Source organism: Berkeleyomyces rouxiae (assembly GCF_048999995.1).
Source record: "Berkeleyomyces rouxiae strain 22BRR77 chromosome Unknown BrBRR77_ptg000002l, whole genome shotgun sequence".
NCBI lineage: Eukaryota > Fungi > Ascomycota > Sordariomycetes > Microascales > Ceratocystidaceae > Berkeleyomyces > Berkeleyomyces rouxiae.
In genome coordinates this window covers 4,802,969-4,824,704 of record NW_027396492.1, presented here as the reverse complement: position 1 = coordinate 4,824,704, position 21,736 = coordinate 4,802,969, and the positions used below count along the sequence as shown (strand labels likewise).

Here is a 21,736-nt window from a genome sequence, read left to right as displayed (position 1 = left end):
AAAAGCTGGGCAAACCCAAGGCGAGCCAGGCTTCTGGTTGGCCCGCTGCTGGATATTCCACTGGGCGACGACAAACAAACAAGAGACTTTCTCACCAAGAATACAAGCAGCAGGCAGCAGGTTTTCCTCAGTGCAGGCAGGTGATGGGGAGGAGAGGGAACCAAACTTGAAGAAAGGCGTGCCTGGGCGGAGGATAGAAATGATCAAGGGAACGGGCAGATATGTGCCCGGTCGCGTGTATGAATGGCTGTATGTAGATATGTATACACATGGGATTTTGGTGGTGGAGTGGGAGGTGAAGCGGCAGCAGGAAGACGGAAAGAAATATGGAAGGAACATGTTGGGCGGATTGGTTGGTGTTTGGCAGGCTGACCGGCCCAAGGCAAGAAGAGAGGGCAAGTACACTACAGGTACCGGGCCCGGCTGATCGAGGCGTGCGGGTACATGTGCAGTACTTGAACCATGATCTCAAGCTCTTCATATGTGCACATGGTGCATAGTGCTCACCTGGTATTGGTTAGTCTGGCGTGGCGTGGCGTGGCGTGCGCAGGTAAACTTTCAAAATGAGCAGCGGAAGCTCTTTTACGTGAGGCTGCTTGCTGTCTGTCTTGTGTGTGTATGATTTGTGGGTGGTGAATAGCAACTATGGGTGGTAGGAATAAGTCTGGCCGGATTAACTGGGCGGAAGCGAGGAAAGCCTCGTGAAAAAAAGAAAAGAAAAGGAAAAGAAAAATCAAGTAAGTGTTGGAACTGCTTGGCTGTCAGGCATCACTTTCACAAATGCAGAGAAGCATTACATTCATCGCAATGCTGCTCGCAACTGTCGATAGGATGAATCGATTCACCTTGAAATAGGGCAATGCAAACTCGACAAGTAACTTGGTCTTGGATCTCGGTTGCTTGGTTTGAGCTTTCTTTGCATTGGCACCAGCACAGGGTTGATGACCGATGATGTCAGGGTCAGGACCACCATCACGTGTGCGGAATTAAAGAGGGGCGGGGCAAGCAAGGCTGCGCGAGTGCTAGAGTAGAGGAGCTGTTGTGTGCGAACGGAAATTCTGAAGAGCAGACTTGGATAACAAAACTTTATTTGCGCGCCAAAACGAGCACAGTGAAACAAGTGTTTAAAATGGAAAATATGTGTGCTTTGACCAATTTCTATGAGCAAGACGATTCACACAATGCAGGCGATCATCGTGTCTTGAGAAGGTACAACTGTATGGGTATGGGTATTTCAATATAAATATTTTGTTTGAACCCTAACCCTCAGCCCCACAACTCGCATAAAGCTATATTTCCTTATCGTTAACACTGATAACAATTTTAACACTGAAGCTTGTCTAAGCAGCACAACACCACACCCAGTTAAGACCATTGGATGCAAGAGATAGTATTTGAACTGCGTAGTTAAACACTCACCACAACAGTTGTTTCTCGTCCACAGATTGCCACCACTACCATGGCTTCTAAAATAATAGGTCCATCGCGCAAGAAAACCGTCTACCAACTAGGCACTCCTTTCAGTACAACTGAATGGTAGGTCCAAGTTTGTGTTACACCGTCGCAGTCTCCTCATAGACACACTCTAACATTCATTACAGGCCAGAAGTATCTCAGGAAAATCAAGATGCTATTCTTGATCTGCTTTGCTCGTAAGTCTGTCCTGAGCCTTGTACTATGTCCGCCATGAAACTCACCCATCCAAGATTTTTAGAGCCGCTTGGCCAGTACCGCAGCCGACACTCACAACCGTCCAAGGGCAGATCCTCACGAAAGCGCAAGCGCGAGGCCATCAAGAAGGCGAAAGCTAAAGGTGATTCGGGTATGGATGTCGATGAAAAGAAGACCCCGAAGCCTCCCGTGCCTGCTATTGCAGATCATATCGACGTCGGGCTATCTGCAATCACGCGCAGTCTCCAAGCTATATCGTCCCCAAAGCCACCGGATAGCCATACAACCACGACACCTTCAATTACACAGACGCAGCAGCCGTATGCTGCGATATTTGTTGCTCGTTCTGGACAGCCTTCTATGCTTCACAACCACCTACCAGAGCTCGTCGCTGCAGCATCACGTCACCCATTAGTCGTGAAGCCGATTAGACTTGTGGCTCTCTCACAAACCTGTGCTGATCGTCTGACAAAGGCCGTTGGACTACCGCGTGTCTCTTTTATTGCTGTCCGAGTGAGCGCTCCCCAATCCAAAGCTCTCTTAGACTTTGTAGAGCAACATGTCAAGCGAGTCAGCTCTGCATGGATAGACTCGGCTACAACATACTTCAAATTTACGCCACCCAATATCACCGCAGTACAGACCACCATCGGCCAGAAAAAGTCTCGTGCACTGGATACGCCCACAGCCACAAAGTCGTGACCATTTAAGTACACGAAAGGCTGTGTGGCCCCGAGAACACTCAACATATGATAAACATACATAGTATACAAGAATCCCACGATAGAGACTTGGCTGCTGTCTCTTGCACAGTGAGCCATGATCAAGCCATTTGCCCCAAGTAACTATGTACTAAGGTGCTATGTTTGTATCCGTTAGAGTCCTCCACTGGTAGCAACTACTTTGAAAATCAAACAAAAGGCATTTTGGCAGTTGCGGTCTTTTAATCGACAAGGTGTCCATTAAGCCAGCTTTAATTCCAGCTACTTTCACTCTTCTTCTTTTCTTAAGATCTCCTCGTTGTCTTTTCCTTTTTCATCACGGCGTCAAGTCAGTGATCGCCAATTTATTGCGCCTCCGGGACATGTTAGTGGAGAGCCTCAAAATACGCCAAACCGCACGATCAAGTATCCTCTTTATTACTATATCCGAGTCTGCTAGATATTTCGAAAAAAGATCAGCAGGCGGTAACTCCAAACCTACGCCTTGAATCAAGGCTACTCTTCTGTTACCCCCATCTATCTTCAAAGAGTCAGTCATCTTGTAACTTCCACCTCGGCTCCTCATCCTCCTCCGCCTCTGCTAACCGTTATCATGAATAAAGCAGCACTATGGCATCCACACGCCATAGTTCAGCTGACGAGCCTCATGATGATAAAATGGAAGATGCCAAGAAATTGAGTCGAATGTTCCGTTCTTCCAAGTCCCGACATGGCAAAAGAAACAAGGACTCCAAAAAATGTGCCATCCCAGTCCTGGTCCGCAAGTCCAACAAAAAAAAGAATAAGAATACACAAGACGCTTGCGGTGAAAGGATTCCTGGTGAATACGCTATCGACCTTTCAAAGCCAATAATAAACAAAATTTCGCGGAGTCATGTCGACTGGCTATTCATACCGAGTCCCAGCTCATCTCCATTTTCTCAGGCTGTCACCACAAAAGCTTCAGGGGCCACAATCAGCGACAGTCCTCTGACTCAACAAGAAAGCCCCTTTAAAGCCTCTCCGTTGCCCAATACTGATGATTCTCGAGCGTTCTCCAGCAACAACAAATCACATTCCAATAGCTCTTTACTAGATGCAGGAGACAGCCAAAAGGAGGTCCTAACACGTCAAACTTTTACTCACAAAAAAGCTAGTCACCCTTCACAGCACATGCAAGCCATGAAACTGTTGGAGGATGCCTTGATCGATTTCTCGATTTCTTCTACAGCTTACCAGTCTCGGCCCATTGGAAATAGTTGCCAAAACACTGATAGCTATCTTTCTGATTTGTCCGGACTTTCATTCAATGTCTCCTTGATGTCACACGAAAATTCTCCCAAGGAAGCTATAGCAATGAGAGTTTTTGAAACGGCGGTAGAAACAACACACAAAGCTGAGAGGGTATCAAGCGGCAATCTGAAGACGTATTTGCCTAGCTTTGTGTCTACTCCGACGGACACAAAGCCCACCGCAGCTTTAGACGAGGTAGTCAAGCCTGAACAATCACCTTTATCTGTCACGACTAAAGTCTTATACTCTGCTCAAAAGCCCAAAACTGGCCTTGCGGCCTCTCGTTGGGCTGACTGATCATGATCAACTACACACAGCCAAGCTCAATAATACGAAAAAAAGGTCTATTTTCGAACTACAGTAAATGCAAAGGACAACTTATATTGTGAACCTAGGAGAATGAGTATTTATATGTGAATGCCTTGGCCCAAATCATTATTTTTTACGTCAACATCTCTATCTCGTACGGCCATTGACACCTCCGATAGTTCTTTCTAAAAGCTTCACCCCGTCCCGCACCTGTGGTGAAAAGTGTCTGCGCAAAATCTCTCCTTCCCAGACCGTAGCAGCAAACGGATTGCTGCCACCGATAGTCTCACTAACCGGATTGAATGTGCCGTCTCCCTTGCGCTCCTCTGTGTTCCACAGAGATGCAACCTTCTTGGTGTGTGTATCTGCCACATCGGTCAGCAATGCCAGCATAGCTCTGCACGACTTCTCTGGCATGTGTAGGGACGACAACATGAGTTGTTTCGAGAACGCTGCCAACTGGACGGGCGGGACAGAGCGAATGCCCCAGTGCGGCAGCAGCGCAGCTGTCAGGCAGCGCACGAGAAGCACTGTCGTGGTCTGCAGATTGACTCTGTTGGGTGCAGTGCGCGCGGGTTTAGGCTGTGTAGGATCCCACAGGTGTGAGCGAGCCGTCTTTTCTAGGTCTGGGTTGACGGACAGCGCAAGCAGTGAACGGTACAGATGGGTCGTAAAGTGCGACAGGTCCAGGTGCAGGTCGCTGCGTGCGTTGTGCGCATCCTGTCCCGCAAGTAGAGCAAAGGCTGTCGCGTTACAAAGCAATGCCTCGCGGCTAGTATTGCGCGTTGGGGCGTCCTCGGCGTCGGAGTCATCCTCATTGTCCTCATTCTCGTCCGAGTCGTGACCGTCTGCCTCAGCATTAGCGTCGTTGTCGGCGTGGCGGATAAGGTCTTTTAGGGCTTCAAGGAGATCACCAAAGAAGTCCTGGTTAATCAGATGGGCGTATTTTGAAAGGCCCTCAAGAGTAGCCCCCATGAGATGAGGCAGGCGCTGTTTGAGAATACGGAAGTATGTCGCAAAGACGAGCTTGAGGGTTTCGCTCTGCAGGCGCTCGCGCTCTTCATGCGACACCACAGCTTCGGCCTGGGCCATGTCCTTGTCCAGGGCCTTTTGCTCCTTACGATTCTTACGCTCGCGCTTGTTGAGGAAGACCTTTTTGGGCTTTGGCGCAGAGGCGTCGAGTTCTGCGCGCTCGTTGGAAGCCTTGCCCGAGAACTCAGACAGTAGGCGCAACTCCAGGAACAAGTTCACCACGCTCTCGTCAACCTGAAACTCGCGGACCTTCATCATCTTGGTCACCAGCGAGATGGTCTCAAGCGCATAGCGGCCATCTTCATCCTCTTTGAAAAGCTCACGCAGCGCATCGAGGCAGCGCACAAACTCGTCGTCGACCTTTCGCCGGCTCAGCTTCCACACGACAATCTTGATTAGCTCGCTGCGGAAGTTGAAGTGCGGAACTGACTCCAACAGCGTGCAGGTGCAGATCATAGCAATGCTACCGAGGGTTCCCTTTTTTCCAGACGAGCCCATAGGCTCGCTCTTGGCATAGTGCGATAGCTTTTTGATGAAGGCCTGGTAGCCGGCAACAAGGGCTTGTTCGTAAGCACGTAGAGTGCGGGTTTCCTTGGACAGCAGCTCCTTGGAGCCCTCTTCGGCCGGTCGTATCCGGTATCCGGGGATGACGTCCTTGTAGACAATCATCTGTGTCATGACAGCTAGCTTCTGAATGGCAATAATCTTGGACTCGCCAATCTTGGAAAGCGCTCTGAATGCGCCAGGGTGGTCTTCGGGGTCCATGTTGAGTGACGTTGCAATCTTGGCCAGCTCTTCTTGTGCCAAGCGGATCTGCTCGGGCACGGGAAGTTCTGGCTTCTCCTCCTCCTGCTCGGCCTCGGACTCTGCGCCAGAGCCATCCATGCTGTTGCCCTCGAGCCAGTCGCCATCGCTCGCCTCGCTTTCATGGCCGGCGTCGTCCTTTGAGTCGGGCTGGGAAACGTGCTGCAGGCGTCCGTCGGCGGTCTTAATGGGCAGTCGTGTGCTTTCTTTCTCGCGCTTGTTGCGCTTGCGCGGCCGGTTCTCGTAGTCTTGCTCCAGGTTCCAGTTGGTGGCGTTCTTGAAAAAGGCCTTTTGGATCTTGCTTGAGGACTGGCCGTCGTCAGTATTGCGTTCGGCGTTGTTGTCTGCGCCCTCTGAGCGCTTGATTTTGCGCTTGCCAGCGGCACCCATGGTTTCAATTATTTTCGGGGGTAAGAGAGAAAGGGCGATCCTGAAGGTATAAAGTCGAGAAAAATCCGGTGTCTGGAGCAATAGCACAAGCACGGCAGAAGCTGTGATGTGATGGTCGTTGTTGAATCGAAAGTCTTGGCCTGGATCGCAAAGAAAATAAAGTGGGGCTTCTCTCACCGCCAAAAGTTTTCTTGGATTCTGCCGCTCAGAGAAAAAAACTTGGCGAAGCCTTTTTGCCATGGCCAAAAGATTATAGCGGGAAGCAATTGGCCTCAACAACTGTTCCAGCTTGTCTTCAGCGTTCCGAACCACGATACCCGCTCGCTTTTCTGCCTCATAGCCTGCCTATACGCTTTCTCTTTTTCGGTAACCTTTTTCTACCTCTACCCACCCATAAAAACACCTCTACAATGCGCCCCCTGACCGAGCCTGAGACCCAGACTCTCTTTGCGAAGCTTGCCAACTACACCGGCAGCTCGCTCAAGGCTCTGATTGCGCCCATTGGCGACGGCCCCAACGCCGACCGCTACGTGTTCCGTCTACACAAGGACCGCGTTTACTATGTGCTGCTCTCAATCTCCAACCTGGCTACTTCGATTGCCCGTGAGAAACTTTTGTCTGTTGGCGTCTGCCTTGGTATGTTGCGCCAGCCTTGGCCCCTCTGCGTCGGTCTTCTTCGCAGATGCGCACTCACTTCATTTCTGTATCTCATACTAATTTCTTCTCTTACTTTCACCTGTAGGCAAGTTCACTAAGACTGGAAAGTTCCGCCTACACATTACTGCGCTCCCCATCCTTGCCGAACACGCCCGCTACAAGATCTGGGTCAAGCCCAACGGCGAGATGCCCTTCCTGTACGGCGGCAACATTGTGAAAGCCCACGTCGGTCGCTGGAGCGAGGACTGCCCCGAGCATCAGGGCGTGGTGGTGTACAACATGAATGACACGCCCTTGGGCTTCGGCGTCACCGCTCGCTCGACTTCCGAGGCCAGACGGCTGGACCCAACGGGTGTCGTCTGCTTCCGCCAGTCGGATTGCGGAGAGTACCTTCGTGACGAAGACAACCTGTTCGCCTCGGGTTAAACTGCGTGAGACGATGGTGATTGTTTTGTATTTCTTTTTTTAGGGTTTGTCTTGGGAAGTCGTTCCAGGGGGGGGGGGGGGGGGGGCGGGGGGAGATCGAAGATATTATGTGGCATTTCTTTACAAGCATTTCGAAAAGCTATTGGAGCGGAGGGACTACACATATCACGGCGCCTTGGAGTCACTGTTTTCTTTCTAGAATCGTCTGGATTTACAAGTACATAACACAGTTTGTGTCTTTTGTTTGCGTATGGCCAATGTGTTAAAGGAGAAAAAGAAAATTGTGAATAAAAATACAACACGCGGTCTATCTTGCAGTTTAACTAGAGACAAGGACATGGCAAGCGCAAATCTATGGCGATGCAGTCTCGGGCTCATTTGCCGGAGTCGTAATCGATAAGGGAGTGCGCTCTCCAGTCGGGCTCGGAACTCTGCTTTCACTGCGTAGGAGGCTGATGAACTCCCGTTCAGCAATGTAGCCGCTATCAGCATAGCCCAAGATGCTCTTAATCTTGCAGCTCTGCTCGCCCATGATTCTCGCAATCTCCGTCTCAGAGTAGTTTGTCAGCGCGCGCCCGACCTCTCCCTCTTCATCCTCCCACATCTTTCCGTTCTCGTCGGGCGTTTGCCGGCGCTTGGCTACAACCAGCCGCACCGACTCGTGGTGTCCAAAGTGGCCCTCGACGCCAATCACACCTACAGGCAACAGGCCAGCGCGTCGGATCAGCGCCTTGTGTGCGCCTTCGTCAATGTACACAGTGCCGTGTGGGGCTAGGCCGTGTAGCACCCAGAAGTGGCGGTCGCGAATCGGGTCTGACATGGGGAGGAAACGGGTGTGTAGAGGAGGCGCCTCGAGAGGTATAGCGGAGCTTCCAGGACTCTGGGGGGCTTTTTTGGTGGCCTGAATATATCGCGCAATCTTGGGGAGGTTCCCGGGGGCTGATGACCGGGTGATGATGGTGGTCACTCCCGCAGAAGTGGCGAGGCGGGCTGCCGTAATCTTGGTAGACATGCCACCGGTGCCAAGAGAAGATCCGGCTTGGGAGACTTGAAGCGGAATGTTAGCCCTAGTGCTTGGGGGTTTTAAAAGACCATGTGTGGGCGGGTTCTCAGTCTCTTACCATCGGCAGTCAGCTCCGAAATATCACGCACAACCTCAATAGGTTTCGCATTAGGGTTGGTTCGTGGATTGCTGTCATAAAGACAGTCGACATCTGTCATTAAGAAAAGCATGTCTGCGTGGACCATGGCGCCAGTAATGGCAGATAGCGTATCGTTATCACCAAACTTGATCTCCGCAACAGCAATAGTGTCGTTTTCATTCACGATTGGGATAACGCCCATGTGTAGCAGCTCCATGAATGTGTTTTGTGCGTTTAGATACCGTGTGCGCTGTTTGGGTATGTCAGTATGTCCACTCTGGTGGAGTGTCTGTTTCCAAGGGATAGATTCCGACTTACATCGGCAATGTCATTGCGAGTCAAGAGAATCTGCGCAATGGGCTGGCGGTAGTGGCTAAACAGGCTATCCCACAGATGGATGAGATGACATTGGCCGATAGCAGCAAGAGCCTGTAGTGACGACAGGTGTTTTGGTCTCTTCTCAATGTCCATTGTCCGCAGGCCAACACCAATAGCACCCGAGGACACAATGACAACTTTGTGGCCCTCTTTGCGCAGCTCAACGGCCGTGGCAACTATCACGGACAATACTGGTAGCAGAGGTTCATGAGTCTTTTCGTCGACAATAGAGCTGGTGCCTAGAGAAGTGTTAGCTCAAATGATCTGTGCCTGTAGAGAGAAGTACAACTTACCCAGCTTAATGACAATAGTCAAGGACTTGGTGCCCTTCATTTCTGCGGTTTTGATAAGTGTTAGTCGTGGTAGCAAAGCAATATGCCGAAGACAAGTGTCTCAGAAAAGGACGGGTCCGCCAGTGAGCGAACTGCTCTATATATGTAAAGGCTGTCAATGCCGGGGCGAGTGAGGCCGCACAGTAACAGGAGACTTTCCGCCTGCAACAGCAGAGAACGCCACGCGGCCACCGGAGCGTATGCAGACAATCCGCCCACGACGCAAGAAAAAACGCAACAGTCCAATGGCAACATCCCATCCAAAGCATGGGCCCGGGACGCCCCGGCGCATCGCCAGCCCTGGGAATGGCATGGAGGCATGAGTGGTTTGTTCACCGCCTTTGCCCAGGGACCCGAGCATCCAAGCTTCCATGCTGATCTCGCGTCCTGCAACTATGCAGATTTGCTGGGTCTGGATCGGTGGCTGGCCCTTCTGGGCTGGTTGGTTTTCTTACCTGTAAACTGTTTCATGTCCATGGCGGGCGGTCTTGCTCTTCCGAGACTCTCCAGGTCGGATTTTTGCACTGGTATTTTTTGAGGCTCAAGAGAGGGAAAAAGGGGGAGGCTCAGACGAACTCAATGCCTCATGTCATATGATCGCAACAGGAGACCAAGTCGGTAATTCATGCACGTCGGTTGTATTGCGCTGCAAGGTGCGGTGACACAATAACATCGCAAAGCGGGAGAGGATCAGACTGTCATTGGTAGGGCGTGAAAATCCATTTAGAGCCAACAGGGTTAACAACCCTTCTCGGTGCGTGATAGCGTCTATCGCGCTTAAAAATTCTTATCACGCTAAACCTTTACGAAAGCGTATAACGCGTTGGGCCATGTCTCGTCATTTTTCGGCCGCACCTTTCTCGTAGGTTTTGCTTTGAATATCTGCCTTCTCGTCCAAACCACCCATCCATCGACGATCAAGCCTCCTGCAAAATGCCAGACAAGACTCCCAACATCTCAGCGCAGGCTGCGGATAAGGCTGCCTCAAGTTGCGAAGAGCCTTTAATCCAGGCGCAAGGTGAAGATGGTGCCGAGGCAAATCGCTCGTCAACTGAGAAGACGCAAACAAGCCCTGAATTAAAAGCCCCCCCATTGCCAGATGAGCCGAAGCCTAGCGAGACTGTCGGTGCCTTAGAGAATTGTGAGACTTCTGATCCCGAACCGGCAGATCTGAATCCATCTCCGAAGAACGACGCGCCGCCTCTACCAGACGAACCTGCCCCCGAAATCGCCAACGACAGTGCGCCACCGCTCCCCGAAGAGCCGGTCCCCGAGGACGATGGCTGGGACTACAGGTGGGACGCTGTGGCAAGCCAATACATCTTCTTTAATCGCTTCACTGGCGTTGAGCAGCTTGAGAACCCGCGACTCGGAGAATCACAGACAAATACCGTGTCCTCGACAGCAAATGCTACCACTTCTGGTGAATCCATAGAAGCGCCCGCGCCACCAGAAATACTCGGTTACAACCCAGCGATCCACGGTGACTACGATCCAAACGCATGGTACGCCAAACTCAACGAGCCCCAAGAACCCGTTTACACGAACAGTGCGCTGGGGGTCGAAGCGCTAGAATATGGGTCACAGGCACCGTTCAACCGGCTTACGGGCCACTTCCAGGCCACCGGAGAAGGCAGCGACAGACACAACGCAGATGCGAAAGCAAAAAGACAGCTCCACTCGTACTTTGACGTTGATGCCGCGGCCAATGCGCACCATGGTCGTAGTTTAAGAGCAGAAAGACAGGGGCAGCGACTCAGTAAAAATGAGCTGAAGCAGTACAAAGAGAAGCGCAAGGCAAGGAAAGAAGAAAAGAGACGGGCATGGCTGAGGGAATAAGAAGATGCATACTACGGTGTGGTGTTGTGTACTAGGAGTAGTCATTAGGAGACTCCAGTGTGCCTGCGGGTGATATTTTCTGTCATATTCAGCAATTAGATTAAATATTCTGGACACCCATCTACATTGAGTCTACAAAATCTTTTTTTAAACGTTCTATGAAAAACCATGTCGCATATGTGATCTCTTCGTTTTACTCATCATCGCTATCCAGATCCATATTGAGGTGGACACTGCCATCGTCATCACTGTCAGACTCCTCGGCAGCAACTGCGACAGGCGTGGGAGACGCAGCTGCAGGTCCGGAGCTGACAGCGACCTTCTTGGCTGAAGACGGGTTCAGCTCGCCCTTGGAATGTTTCCGCTTGATAGGGGATGAAGGCGGGAGACCAAACGACTGGTCGGGGCTCTTGGCGCGCTCTTCGAGAGCTCGCTGAGCAAAGGGTGTCTTTTTTGTGCTGTCAGCGGCGGTCCTGGGTTCGGTGGACTCGACGTCCATCTGACCGGCAGCGTCGCCGTTCATATCGGCTTCCTCCTGCTCAGCATCTTCATCTTCGTCTTCATCCTCCTCATCCTTATCCTCACCCTGCTTCATCTCCTGAGTAGTGGCGAAGAAAGAGCCAGCGGCATGAGGTGTGGTGCGCATATTGGTGCGCAGAACCTCGACTCCTTGGTCCTGGGGGTATTGTTGGGAAAGGTATGGAAGTATGCTGGCATAGAGTTTGCCCTTCTGATCCTTGTAAGGGAACAATACACTCGCCAACATCGCATCCTTGGCGCTAGTGGCAATGGCAGTCTGGTCCAACAGGCCACGGAGAGCCGGCTTAATATGTTGTTGTGGCAGCTTAGTGAATAGAGTTGACAGTAGCGCCTTGGAAGCTTCGTAGTGCACAGGAGTCAAAACAACGTGAACGATGTGGGATTCAGGCGTGCTCTTCATAAACAGATCAGCGTTTGCCGCGGTGCCGTTCTTTGCCACGACCAACTTCTTGGTATCGATTTTGGCAGTAGGCTTGAAGACTCCGGCATGTTGCTGCAGATCACGGCAACAGGCAGAGCAAATCACATCGAGCAGTGAGACAGTGCTTTTGGGCATTGTTGGGCCGGCAATGACCAGCACGGAAGCCAGCAGAGTGTAGCACGTTGTGCGCACGCTCGACATGGCAATGCCACTCTTGAACACTCGAGTAATGTAGTCCAGCGCTTCGGGAACAAGAGAGACGAAGGAGAATCTCAATCGGTCGGAGAGAGCCTGCAGCAGCTGCAACGCCGCGACGTGGATTTCGGGTGTCGCCGCCCAGAGCTCATCCTTTTCTTCGCGCCCGATGGCGGCCTTGGTTTCCACAACCTGTTCCCAGGATTGGGTCTTGGGCGCCGTCTTCACCAGCTGAGTCGCACGCGCTATTACGTCCATGTAGACAGCAATAGGGATTGTGACGGGGGCAAGTGTCGGGTAGCGCAAGCAGTCCGCAAGCATGTGCATGAGACCAATCATGCGGCGTGAGCCGGCGCGAACACCAGTCCAAGCGGGGTATTCTTCAGGGGTCTGGCCGCCACCAGCCGCTTCAGAGTCAAAGTCAATCTTGGACGAAGCGTGCTCTGTCTTGGGCTCCCATGTCTCTTTGACAGCGCGGAACACCTGGTCCGCAGTACGGTGATAGTGAGTGACTGTGTCACGGACCAGCTTCGCCCAATCATCTTTACCACCGGCCTTGGGAGCAGTGTAGTGCAGAGTGACTGCCAAGCGACGGCTAGCGCACTGGAGGGAGCTGGGAACAAGAATATCATCACCATCAGTCGGCGCAATAAAGAGGCGAAGCACAGTCCTGATCTGATTGGCAAACGGCCTGAAAGTTGCGGGATACAAGGGGATGAGGGTCGAGAAGGCTTCAAAGACGGCCTCGACAACATGTAGCGGTGTGAGCAGCTTCTTTGGCTCTAGTGCCGGCTTAACCAAGACTAGGCAGGCCTGGGCGAATGAGGGAATGGTGGGAGTTGAGATCTCGCGGGCCAGAGTCTGGTACTCGTTCACCAGGACATAGATGCGTGTCAAGGCAACAATGGCAAGTTCGCGGGAGGCGATGGGGTCATGTCTCTACGAATTGGGGCATTATATTAGCAATGACAGCTTCAAGAGCTCGAGAGCGGCGAATGCATCCTACCTGCACGACTACAACCAGTCCGCGCACCCAAGGCTCGCTGGTCTTCAGGCATTCCCAGCCGCCAACGTCGATGACAGCCTTAACCAGAACCACACCAGTAAAGCGGCCCTGCGCCGTGCGCCCGTTCAGCAGCGTGCTGATGATAGTCTTGAACTTGTGCACCAGGCCAGCCGTTTCGGCAACAGCGCCCTTGGCAGTTTTTAGATCATAAGGCGTCGAGAGAGCATCGCGGCAGCGGAACACAAAGTCGACGAGGGCCGGCACAGAGCGTGGGAGGCGTGCCGGCGGCGTAGACGTCAGAAGACGACATAAAACGCGCAGCTCAGGAGCGAGAGACATTTCGGTGGCGAGCGAGAAAAAAAATAGAGAGCGCAGGGTGGCAGATGGCTCGTGGCGCAAAGCAAAATGATGGCGCTCATGAGTTGCCCAGTGTGGAAAAAGTTTCTAAACTTTCGCGGTGAGGATCGGTGTGGATGCGATAGTGGGGCGTATCTCGGTGAGAGCTTCCTGACTGACCGAGCCTCAATGATACTCCTGGTGCTATCTGGCGCCGATTTACTTCCAGTGCCACGATGTGTTCTTACTTGAAAGCATCACGGCATTTTTTGCAGCTTTCATCGGCGCTGCAGGCCTCGAAAATATCGGCAAAATCTTGAGTTGCGTGCATATTTTCGGCAGCTCTCCAGGAACCCAAGCAACAATCCAAGTTTGCCCACGTCCACCATTGTTTTCTCCTTTTTAGTTAACCAGCATCCTGACGGACCCTCCCCAAACCTCAAAGCTTCACCCAGCCCAGCCTTTCGCTTGCATTCAGCATCTCGCATTGCTTATCCTTGTATCCAGACAATGCCTCCTGATCATCTCTAACCCATCTTTGATATTCTCTCTTTAACGCCAACTCTGATATCGGCCACTTTGTCCATATCAGCGTGCATGTCCGTCCGCCTGTGCTCCCCGATTCGTGTCAGCCGAACTCCATAATCCTCAACTCTTACTCAAGAACTCCACTGCCAACATCCACCCGCGCTGTCCAAGCTTCCTCAGCTTCTCTTTGTCTCGAGCTTCGACTTAGTCGCGTTCTACCTCTCGACACTACACCCAGTATAAAACATGTCGGTAAGGCTGCTTGGCCCTACCACACATCTCGTTGTCTTTCCGCTGACATGCCGCTCTTGTGCGACGAACTAGACCGCCAAGGCTCAAAACTACTTATCGCTTCTCGAGACGGCCCGATGCGACGGAAACTGGGCTGCTGTCCCTGAGCTTGTGCGAAAAGTGCGAAAGCATGCGCCCGAGCGGGCTTGTAAGCTCCCTTGCGCAGCTGGCAAATCCGACTTGGCCCGTTGTTCTCCTATTCTAACAATTGCTTGTAGGCCTCACCCTCACAGCATTAACGGAAGCCCAGATCGCAGAGGTTACCCAAAAGTCTACCGAGAATCCTGCCCCAACCGCCGATACCCTTCAAGTCGCTCAGCAGCTGCCCAAGCTACTGGAGACCATCGAGAGCGAAACAACATACCCCCAGGACCGCTTCCAGGCCACCATCTGCGCGGGATGGCTGCACTGGGTTGTTGGTGAATACAATCTTGCCGCCCTACGACTCCCGAATCAGATTGATGAAGACTACCCAAAGCTCCAGAACCCCTCGGAATGGACAACCGTCTGCGCTCTCAAGGCGGCCTATCTCAAAGGAAACTGCGCCGCCCGTACTAGTCAGCCTTTAGATGCCCTGGCCGTCTTTGAAACCGGTCTTTCCGCAATGGATGGTGTTTGGGGCACCAATACACAGCCTCGCAGACAACTCCGCTACTGGGCAGAGCTCTTTCTTTCGGAATATAGCATGCTTAGTAGCCAAATACTAGCCCGCAATGAAAAGCCTCTTCAAGACACCAACTCGCTATCTGGCTTCCGCTCATGGTCGCGTTACTGGGAGTCCCTTGCCGGGCCTGTTGTGGGTGGTCAGGGATTCCGTGGCTCTGTGCCCAGACGGAGAATCTGGTACGAGTACTATGTGGCGTTGAGTAACATACTTGAACTGGACCTGCCTTTGCCAACCGCTCACGTTAAGGCCATAAAGGAAACATCGACACGTACCCAGCTCCGAATCGAGCTCAAAAAGGCCGAGGCAGCCTATGAGGCTTTGCTGCTAGACGAGACTCAGTTCCCCAAAGCCGACGAAGAGCGCGAAGAAGTTGAAGCCTTTGTGCAGCTAGCTGTAAAGAATTGGTCCTTCTTATGCGGTCGCGGCTGGAAAGAAGCCGACCTTGGCCAGGGGGGACGTGCAAGTATTAGTCGTGGGGTCTTGGATATTCTCTATAGAGCTGCCACCAAGACCTACCATAGCACATCAATCTTAAGGCATCTTGTAACGATGCACATGGCTGTAGCTGAGTTTGATCTTGCCTTCAAGGCTTTTGACTCGTATCTAGAGCTTGTCAAAAAGGCAAAGGCTCGAGTCGAAAAGACTGGCGTCATTGAACCTAGTTTAGATGATGATGATACTGTCCTGCGGGCCATGAGCCAAGCCATTGTTGGACTTTGTCGCTATGGTGGTACTGGTGCCATTGAAAAAGCCCACGATCTCGCCCGTGAACTTGAAGACACCATGGCGCATCTCCCCCAGCTTCAGCCAGCCTCCGAAGCTGCCACTCCCATCGAGCCCACTTATGAGGATGCTATACATACCAAAGTTATGGGTGATACTCTTGCTTTTGCTTGGCAGGCTATTGGCCTGGCCCACGCCAGTTGGTCAAGAGTGATGCCCGATGCCGCGTCGCGTACCGAAATCCAAGCCAAGGCCATTCGTAGCCTACGCAAGAGCCTTTCGCCTGCATTTGGTCGTAGCAGGGATGTGCAGAGTCTATATTCACTGGGCTTGCTATTGGCCGAGCGCCACGATATCGGTGCCGCAATTGAGGTAGTCAAGGCGGCCCTCGTGTCCACCAAAACCCAAGATTCGAGTGCCCCCTTGGTATATGGACCGTATTGGCAGGAGCGTGCTTTGATTCCTATCTGGCATCTACTTGCTCTTCTTCTAAGCGCCCGACAAGACTTTATGATGGCTGCCCGTGCTTGTGAGGGGGCGTTTGAGCAGTTCAAGGACCCTTCGATTCTTTTTGGTGGCCAGCAGGTTTTTCAAAGTGAACACTTGAAGGCCCAGGCGCCTCCCCAAGTCACTGCCGGGCTTGTTGACGATCTTGATGACAGCGAGCGAGAAGCCATCCTTGAAGTCAAGATGACTCAATTAGCCTTGGTTGAACTTCTAGAAGGTCCCGAGATCGCAGTCAATGCTAGTTATGAACTAATCACACTGTATTCTCGTCTTTTTGGCTCTACATCTACCCCTAAAAAGGAAACTCTGCAACTCCCAGCCACCCAGGCTCCCCCTAAGAGCTCTGCCGGCACAGTTCGCAGCTTCCGAGGAAGCATATTTGGCTCACGCGCGGTCAAAACGCCGTCTCCTGCTATAGGCGCGACAACACTCTCCGTTGATGTTACCTCGGCTGACTCCCAGCCCTTGAATCCTATTAACCCGGCGCCCGGTCCAGTCACTAATGGGGCGAGCTCTCCCACTGGTGTCGCTATGCCTGCAATCCAGATTATTGCGGATGAAAATACTACACAGCGGTCTAGTTCTACAAAGGTTGCAGGGGGGCGTTCGTCACGACGCAGCAGTATCCGCAAGAGAGACAGCAGCGCCAGTGGTAGTAAGCGCGCATCTTCAAGTGGTCCGCTCTACCGCAATGTCCCAGATGGCGATGTCTTCTTTAGCCCCGAAGGTAATTCGTCTTCCGACGCTTTTGCGCTGACGTCGCGGCCCCAGGCCTCTATCGCCTCTGCATTCGTTCGCCGCCAAAACGCGGCTCCTCTGGATACTTTTATCGCAACCAAGACAAAAGGTCTAGACAATCTAGCAGATCATGCTCTCGATGGCGTGTTCTCTCTTCCGCCGCCACTGCCGCTAGTTGTTTTCGCTAAGGATGAAGAAAAGCGCCAGCGCACTGTGATCCTCATCAGATTGTGGCTCATGGTAGCAGGCTTCTACAGGCGCGCCGACATGATTGAAGACTCCAAGGGCGCCGTTGTCGAAGCCCAAAAGCTAGTGCAAAGTCTGGAGACAAATTTAGCGAGCGACGCTACGGGCTCGCTTAGCCTGAAGACGCCGAAATGGGCGGAAAAGAGAAGTGTAGATGAGCTTTGGGCTGATGTATGGGCCGAGGTAAGTAATGGAACTCGTCATGCTTTTTTCAGCATCCTTAGACAACTAGCTATCAGCTTGCTAACTACAATTCTGCAGTTCGGAAATATCTCATTGGCCAATGAAGTCCCCCTCGAAGCTCGTGAAGAGTTTGAATCGGCCCTCACTTACTTCCCAGACCACGCTGCAGGTATTGTCGGTTTGTCCAATATCTTGTTGGATATTTACACTGAGGATCTGGCCCCGGTCTCTCGGGAATCACAATCTCATAACCTGGCAATGGGTAGTTCGGAAACATGCGCCTCCACCTTTTCAGCTAACAAAGAGGCATCTCCCCTCTTGAACGAGCCGCTCGGCCTTGGCCCTAACCGCCTCATCAAACCACCCACCACCCTGTCTTCCACCTCCGACACCCTCTCAGAGGGAACCTCTGAGACTCAGCACGACTTCAAGCCCGCCTCGGCCCTGCCCAACACTCCGTTTGCGCCGGGTCCGCAGCCCTCATCACTGCCACTAGTCGATCGTCTCGCAGCGCGCGACCGTGCGTACGGCTTGTTGTCGGCGCTCACGAAGCGCGGCTCGGGCTGGAATAACTCCGAGGCGTGGTTTGCGCTATCGCGGGCGTATGAAGAAAGCGGCCAGCCGGAGAAGGCCAAGGACGTGCTCTGGTGGTGTGTGGACCTAGAAGAGGGCCGCGGTGTGCGCGAATGGGCCGTGTTAGGTGATGACAGATACATTCTGTAACCAGAATACTAGAATTTGTTTACTCCGAAGTCTTTTGTTTTTCTTGATCTACTTTTGGATGCCCGTTATTCGAGGCTGTGACTACAAGCTTGTAGGGAAAGGTAGTTAGTTTGCTTGTTTATTGCACGGCCTATCAGCTCAATTAACGCTACACTTTCACCTTTATATATACATATGATATCAAATAGAATATCTAACCCTCATGTCGTGCGTCTAAATTTGGCAACTCACATTCTGTACTGAAATGGCACCAAGCCCTGGGCTGTGACATCGACCATGAACACAGCACCCCCAAATTCCCGACTCTGTTTGTCATCACTGTCCGTATCCGCCGCCGTCGTGATGAACAGCTGCGATCCAACAAACTGCACGCACGTGACATTCCGCGTCGGGACATGCACCTCGCCGACCACCTCTCCGCTCGGCGCGATCTTGAGCACCTTGCCCTCACCATACACGGCGTGCCACAGGTTTCCCTGCGTATCGACACGGAAGCCATCAGGCTCGCCGGTGCCCGGGTGAGTATAGAAAATGCGATGGTTGGTATGAGTGTGGCGCACAGTGTCGTAGTCAAATGCGAGTACTTGGCGTGCAGATGAGTGCGTGAAGTACATGGTCGACGCGTCGGGTGACCAACCCACAGTGTTCGGGATGGTTATCGACAGGTCGCCGAGATGCTGCTCACGCTTCCCTCGGGTGTAGGAGGCCAGACCGCCTTTATGCCGGTGAAGTTCATATTCCTTGCATCAGTCCTCTGCAGTCACGAGACATTTTCCTACTCAGGGAATACTGACTCACCCTCGGGGCGGAAATCGCCGTGCCCAAAGTCCGTCATGTAGCCCAGCCAGAAGCGGCCGTCAGGCCCTACAGCGCCATCGTTTGGGCGCAGCCGCTCATCACTTTGTGCCGTCAGCGGTGCCAGATATTCTAGCCGGCCGGTCTGGCGGTGCAACTTGGCCAGGCCATTCTTGGCGCCGACCAAGATCGCCTCAGCGGGGTCAACGCCGGCGATATCGGCCGTCACAGTCACGCGTTCGGCCAAAGATAACGTCGTCAGGTCGTTGGTGGCGAGAGAGACGGTGTGCAAACAGTTGCCTTTGATGTCGACGAAGCGCACCGAGTGTGCTGATGGTTCGTAGTACGGGCCTTCGCCGAGCTGACAGCGCAGTGTGGGCAGCAGAGGCTTTGAGACAGTCCAGGTCTGCATTTTCAGTAAAAGTGTGTGTGAGAGGCGAAGGTAAAGACTCTCCTTGTTGCTGTTAATATTAACAAAAATGAAAATAAGGACCCGGCGTTAACAAAAGGACAAGGTGACAGACCGTGAAGCTATCACGTTGTTTCCTAGGAGAGAAAGCGGGGGTCACTGACTAGGGGAGTAGCTGCCCTTGAATCTAGGGAAGCTGCAGACGAAGCTAGGAACTACCGCCAGCTTCGTGCAACTACAGCGGAAATTGACCGCAATTAGTGGAGCAGCGCGGGATTACGGCTAACAACCGACATCATGAATTCTTGACCTCATGAACCAAATCAATATTAAAAGCATGCTTGAAGGCTGGGCTTCAAGCCCCCTTCTTAGTGGAATCAAACTACCACTACTTGACTATAGTTGCTATTCATGTATAGATCGACAAGTACATCAGTATTTTCGAATGACATCAATGTACTCCCCAGACGCCAAGCACACCACTCTGCGGAGAGCAGTCTACGACTCCTCCTATACCATCTCTCCCATCTCGAGCTCTATCTATGGCTCCGGTATTTTCTTGGAGTCTCCGCACTCTCTGGGCCAAAATCCCCACAACAAGAGGTCCGACTATGGTGCACAGCACCACAGCCCATGTTACGACCAGGAAAATCTGCGAGCTTGGCCGGGACTCCTCTGCGTCAGTTGCATGCGCCGAGTCGAAGATCCCTTGACTTTCAGCTAGGGATGATATCAAGAAGCCAATTTCGCCTCTTGCCACCATGCCGCAGCCAAGGAGAGAGGCTGGATATATGGATATGGGGCGTGGGCCGGCGGGAGAAGTATGTTTGTGTTTTGTCTCTGCATTCTGCCTTTTGGATGGTTGTGTTTCGGTCGCAGTGAATGTGAGTTGATCTCTAACTTGATTGATTTGAGCAGGGCTAGTTTGAGTAGGTGCATCGGCCGGAATTTCTTGACCAGCAGGCGATGTGTCGGGCTTTGGCGCTCTTGTTGATAGGCAAGATGAAAAGAACATTGCCTTTTTCCGTAAAAATGCAGCCGCGTTCTTTAGGGTCTTGGAGAGATGTGGAACAAAGTGAGGGAGGGGGAGCCGGATTAGCCATAGACCACAAACAAGCTTTGCTAGAATCATGAGGACAGAGTATACAGCGCCCTTCCATACTATAGAGCCGGAAAACATTTCTGTTATCGGAATAGAGAACCCAATGGATGCCTGGAAGGTGATATAAGTTAGTTTAGGCGTCACCATTATCAATAGAGAAAATGGAGGCCAGTGTAGGTTATAACTTACAAAGAAGAACGGTCTAAGAACTCTGTTCACAGCCCCAGCGTAGTACATCTCGTATGTGCCAATACCTCCAAGCCTCTCAATAGTTTCGCTCTCCTCTTGCTGTGCCCTGCCCGGAGCTTTTGGCTCATAGTGTACTACCTCCGTATCCCACCAAGTTATACAGGCACCAGCAATATATGCGGCGTAGAGGACTGATGTCCCTGCATATCCTGCACCTGCCACAGCGCCTAGAAGTACCAAAGTATGGAGCACGACTACCGTCTCGGGACGGTCCATGACTTTATTCAGCAGCGGTGGAGCCTCCGGCTTCTCGCGATACGCGTTGATCCAGAGAGTAACTGGCTTCACTACCCACGCACACACAGCAGGCGCAAAAACTGCCAGGCCCAGTGACACCAAGACTGGTCTCAGGATATCAGTAGCCGACAGTCCCGTACCCGAAGATGAAGAAGACTCTCCCAAGCTAGAAATAACCTGGACCATGACCAGGCCTATGACATCATCAATCATTGCAGCGCTAGTCAGAATGATACCCAGGCGTGTATGGGCAAGACCGCTAGAACGTAAAAGGGTAAACGTAGTTCCTAGACTGGTAGAGCAGAGTGCAGCGCCGGCGGCAAAACACTGGAGACTCGTCGCATTGACAAGCGCACTGAGTGCAAAAGAAAGCCCGATGGGGAGCGCAATTCCAGTGAGTGCCACTCCCAGAGACAACCAAAGGTTTGCCTTTAAGGCTGGCAAAGAAGTCGACAGTCCACCTATTCCAGGCCATGATTAGTAGAATGTCTATATCAACCGCATCAATACCTAAGTATACGTCGGCTTACCTTCGTACACTATCAGAATCAACCCCATGTACCCAAGCTGCATTATGGCCGTCTCGAACGTATCGTCAAGCCACTTTGCGCCCGGAGTTCCCCATGCGATTCCCAGAGCGATCTGCCCAAGCAAGCCGCAGTAGGCCAGTCGGTCAATGACTGAGTTGGAAATATTCAGAGCAACAAGAAGCGATGCTTGGATGAGCACCGTGGATATTCCAGGCTCGTGGTAAGGCAGCGCCGCAGTCGCATGGGATTCGGACGTTGCAGGCTCCATTTTACCGCTCAGATTTGATATTTTGGCGGAAAATGAAGGACACAGTTAACTATATAATGAGAATTGAC

At 52.2% G+C, this 21,736-nt stretch overlaps 9 protein-coding genes across 9 annotated transcripts; 4 read left to right on the top strand and 5 right to left on the bottom strand.

Moving 5' to 3' along the window:
• Positions 1-1,459: 1,459 nt before the first annotated feature.
• Positions 1,460-2,373, top strand: BROUX77_002916 (uncharacterized protein; the record flags this gene model as incomplete). Its single annotated transcript, XM_073747509.1, has 3 exons — positions 1,460-1,536; positions 1,602-1,652; positions 1,707-2,373. 3 exons carry the CDS (start codon positions 1,460-1,462, stop codon positions 2,371-2,373), a joined length of 795 nt encoding a protein of 264 aa, XP_073607998.1.
• A 1,748-nt stretch (positions 2,374-4,121) lies between these two features.
• Positions 4,122-6,200, bottom strand: BROUX77_002915 (uncharacterized protein; the record flags this gene model as incomplete). The annotated part of the gene is made up of 1 exon (XM_073747508.1): positions 4,122-6,200. The coding sequence occupies one exon, from the start codon at positions 6,198-6,200 to the stop codon at positions 4,122-4,124; it is 2,079 nt and encodes a 692-aa protein (XP_073607997.1).
• A 410-nt stretch (positions 6,201-6,610) lies between these two features.
• Positions 6,611-7,283, top strand: BROUX77_002914 (uncharacterized protein; the record flags this gene model as incomplete). The annotated part of the gene is made up of 2 exons (XM_073747507.1): positions 6,611-6,836; positions 6,943-7,283. The coding sequence occupies 2 exons, from the start codon at positions 6,611-6,613 to the stop codon at positions 7,281-7,283; spliced, it is 567 nt and encodes a 188-aa protein (XP_073607996.1).
• Positions 7,284-7,635: 352 nt separating this feature from the next.
• BROUX77_002913 (uncharacterized protein) lies at positions 7,636-9,136 on the bottom strand (the record flags this gene model as incomplete). The annotated part of the gene is made up of 4 exons (XM_073747506.1): positions 7,636-8,330; positions 8,405-8,675; positions 8,744-9,042; positions 9,097-9,136. 4 exons carry the CDS (start codon positions 9,134-9,136, stop codon positions 7,636-7,638), a joined length of 1,305 nt encoding a protein of 434 aa, XP_073607995.1.
• A 932-nt stretch (positions 9,137-10,068) lies between these two features.
• BROUX77_002912 (uncharacterized protein) lies at positions 10,069-10,974 on the top strand (the record flags this gene model as incomplete). Its single annotated transcript, XM_073747505.1, has 1 exon — positions 10,069-10,974. The coding sequence occupies one exon, from the start codon at positions 10,069-10,071 to the stop codon at positions 10,972-10,974; it is 906 nt and encodes a 301-aa protein (XP_073607994.1).
• Positions 10,975-11,167: 193 nt separating this feature from the next.
• On the bottom strand, positions 11,168-13,475 carry BROUX77_002911 (uncharacterized protein; the record flags this gene model as incomplete). Its single annotated transcript, XM_073747504.1, has 2 exons — positions 11,168-13,069; positions 13,137-13,475. The coding sequence occupies 2 exons, from the start codon at positions 13,473-13,475 to the stop codon at positions 11,168-11,170; spliced, it is 2,241 nt and encodes a 746-aa protein (XP_073607993.1).
• Positions 13,476-14,246: 771 nt separating this feature from the next.
• BROUX77_002910 (uncharacterized protein) lies at positions 14,247-18,078 on the top strand (the record flags this gene model as incomplete). The annotated part of the gene is made up of 4 exons (XM_073747503.1): positions 14,247-14,252; positions 14,325-14,439; positions 14,510-17,355; positions 17,434-18,078. The coding sequence occupies 4 exons, from the start codon at positions 14,247-14,249 to the stop codon at positions 18,076-18,078; spliced, it is 3,612 nt and encodes a 1,203-aa protein (XP_073607992.1).
• Positions 18,079-18,305: 227 nt separating this feature from the next.
• BROUX77_002909 (uncharacterized protein) lies at positions 18,306-19,285 on the bottom strand (the record flags this gene model as incomplete). The annotated part of the gene is made up of 2 exons (XM_073747502.1): positions 18,306-18,793; positions 18,877-19,285. 2 exons carry the CDS (start codon positions 19,283-19,285, stop codon positions 18,306-18,308), a joined length of 897 nt encoding a protein of 298 aa, XP_073607991.1.
• A 1,092-nt stretch (positions 19,286-20,377) lies between these two features.
• BROUX77_002908 (uncharacterized protein) lies at positions 20,378-21,668 on the bottom strand (the record flags this gene model as incomplete). The annotated part of the gene is made up of 3 exons (XM_073747501.1): positions 20,378-20,404; positions 20,574-21,331; positions 21,401-21,668. The coding sequence occupies 3 exons, from the start codon at positions 21,666-21,668 to the stop codon at positions 20,378-20,380; spliced, it is 1,053 nt and encodes a 350-aa protein (XP_073607990.1).
• Positions 21,669-21,736: the final 68 nt, after the last annotated feature.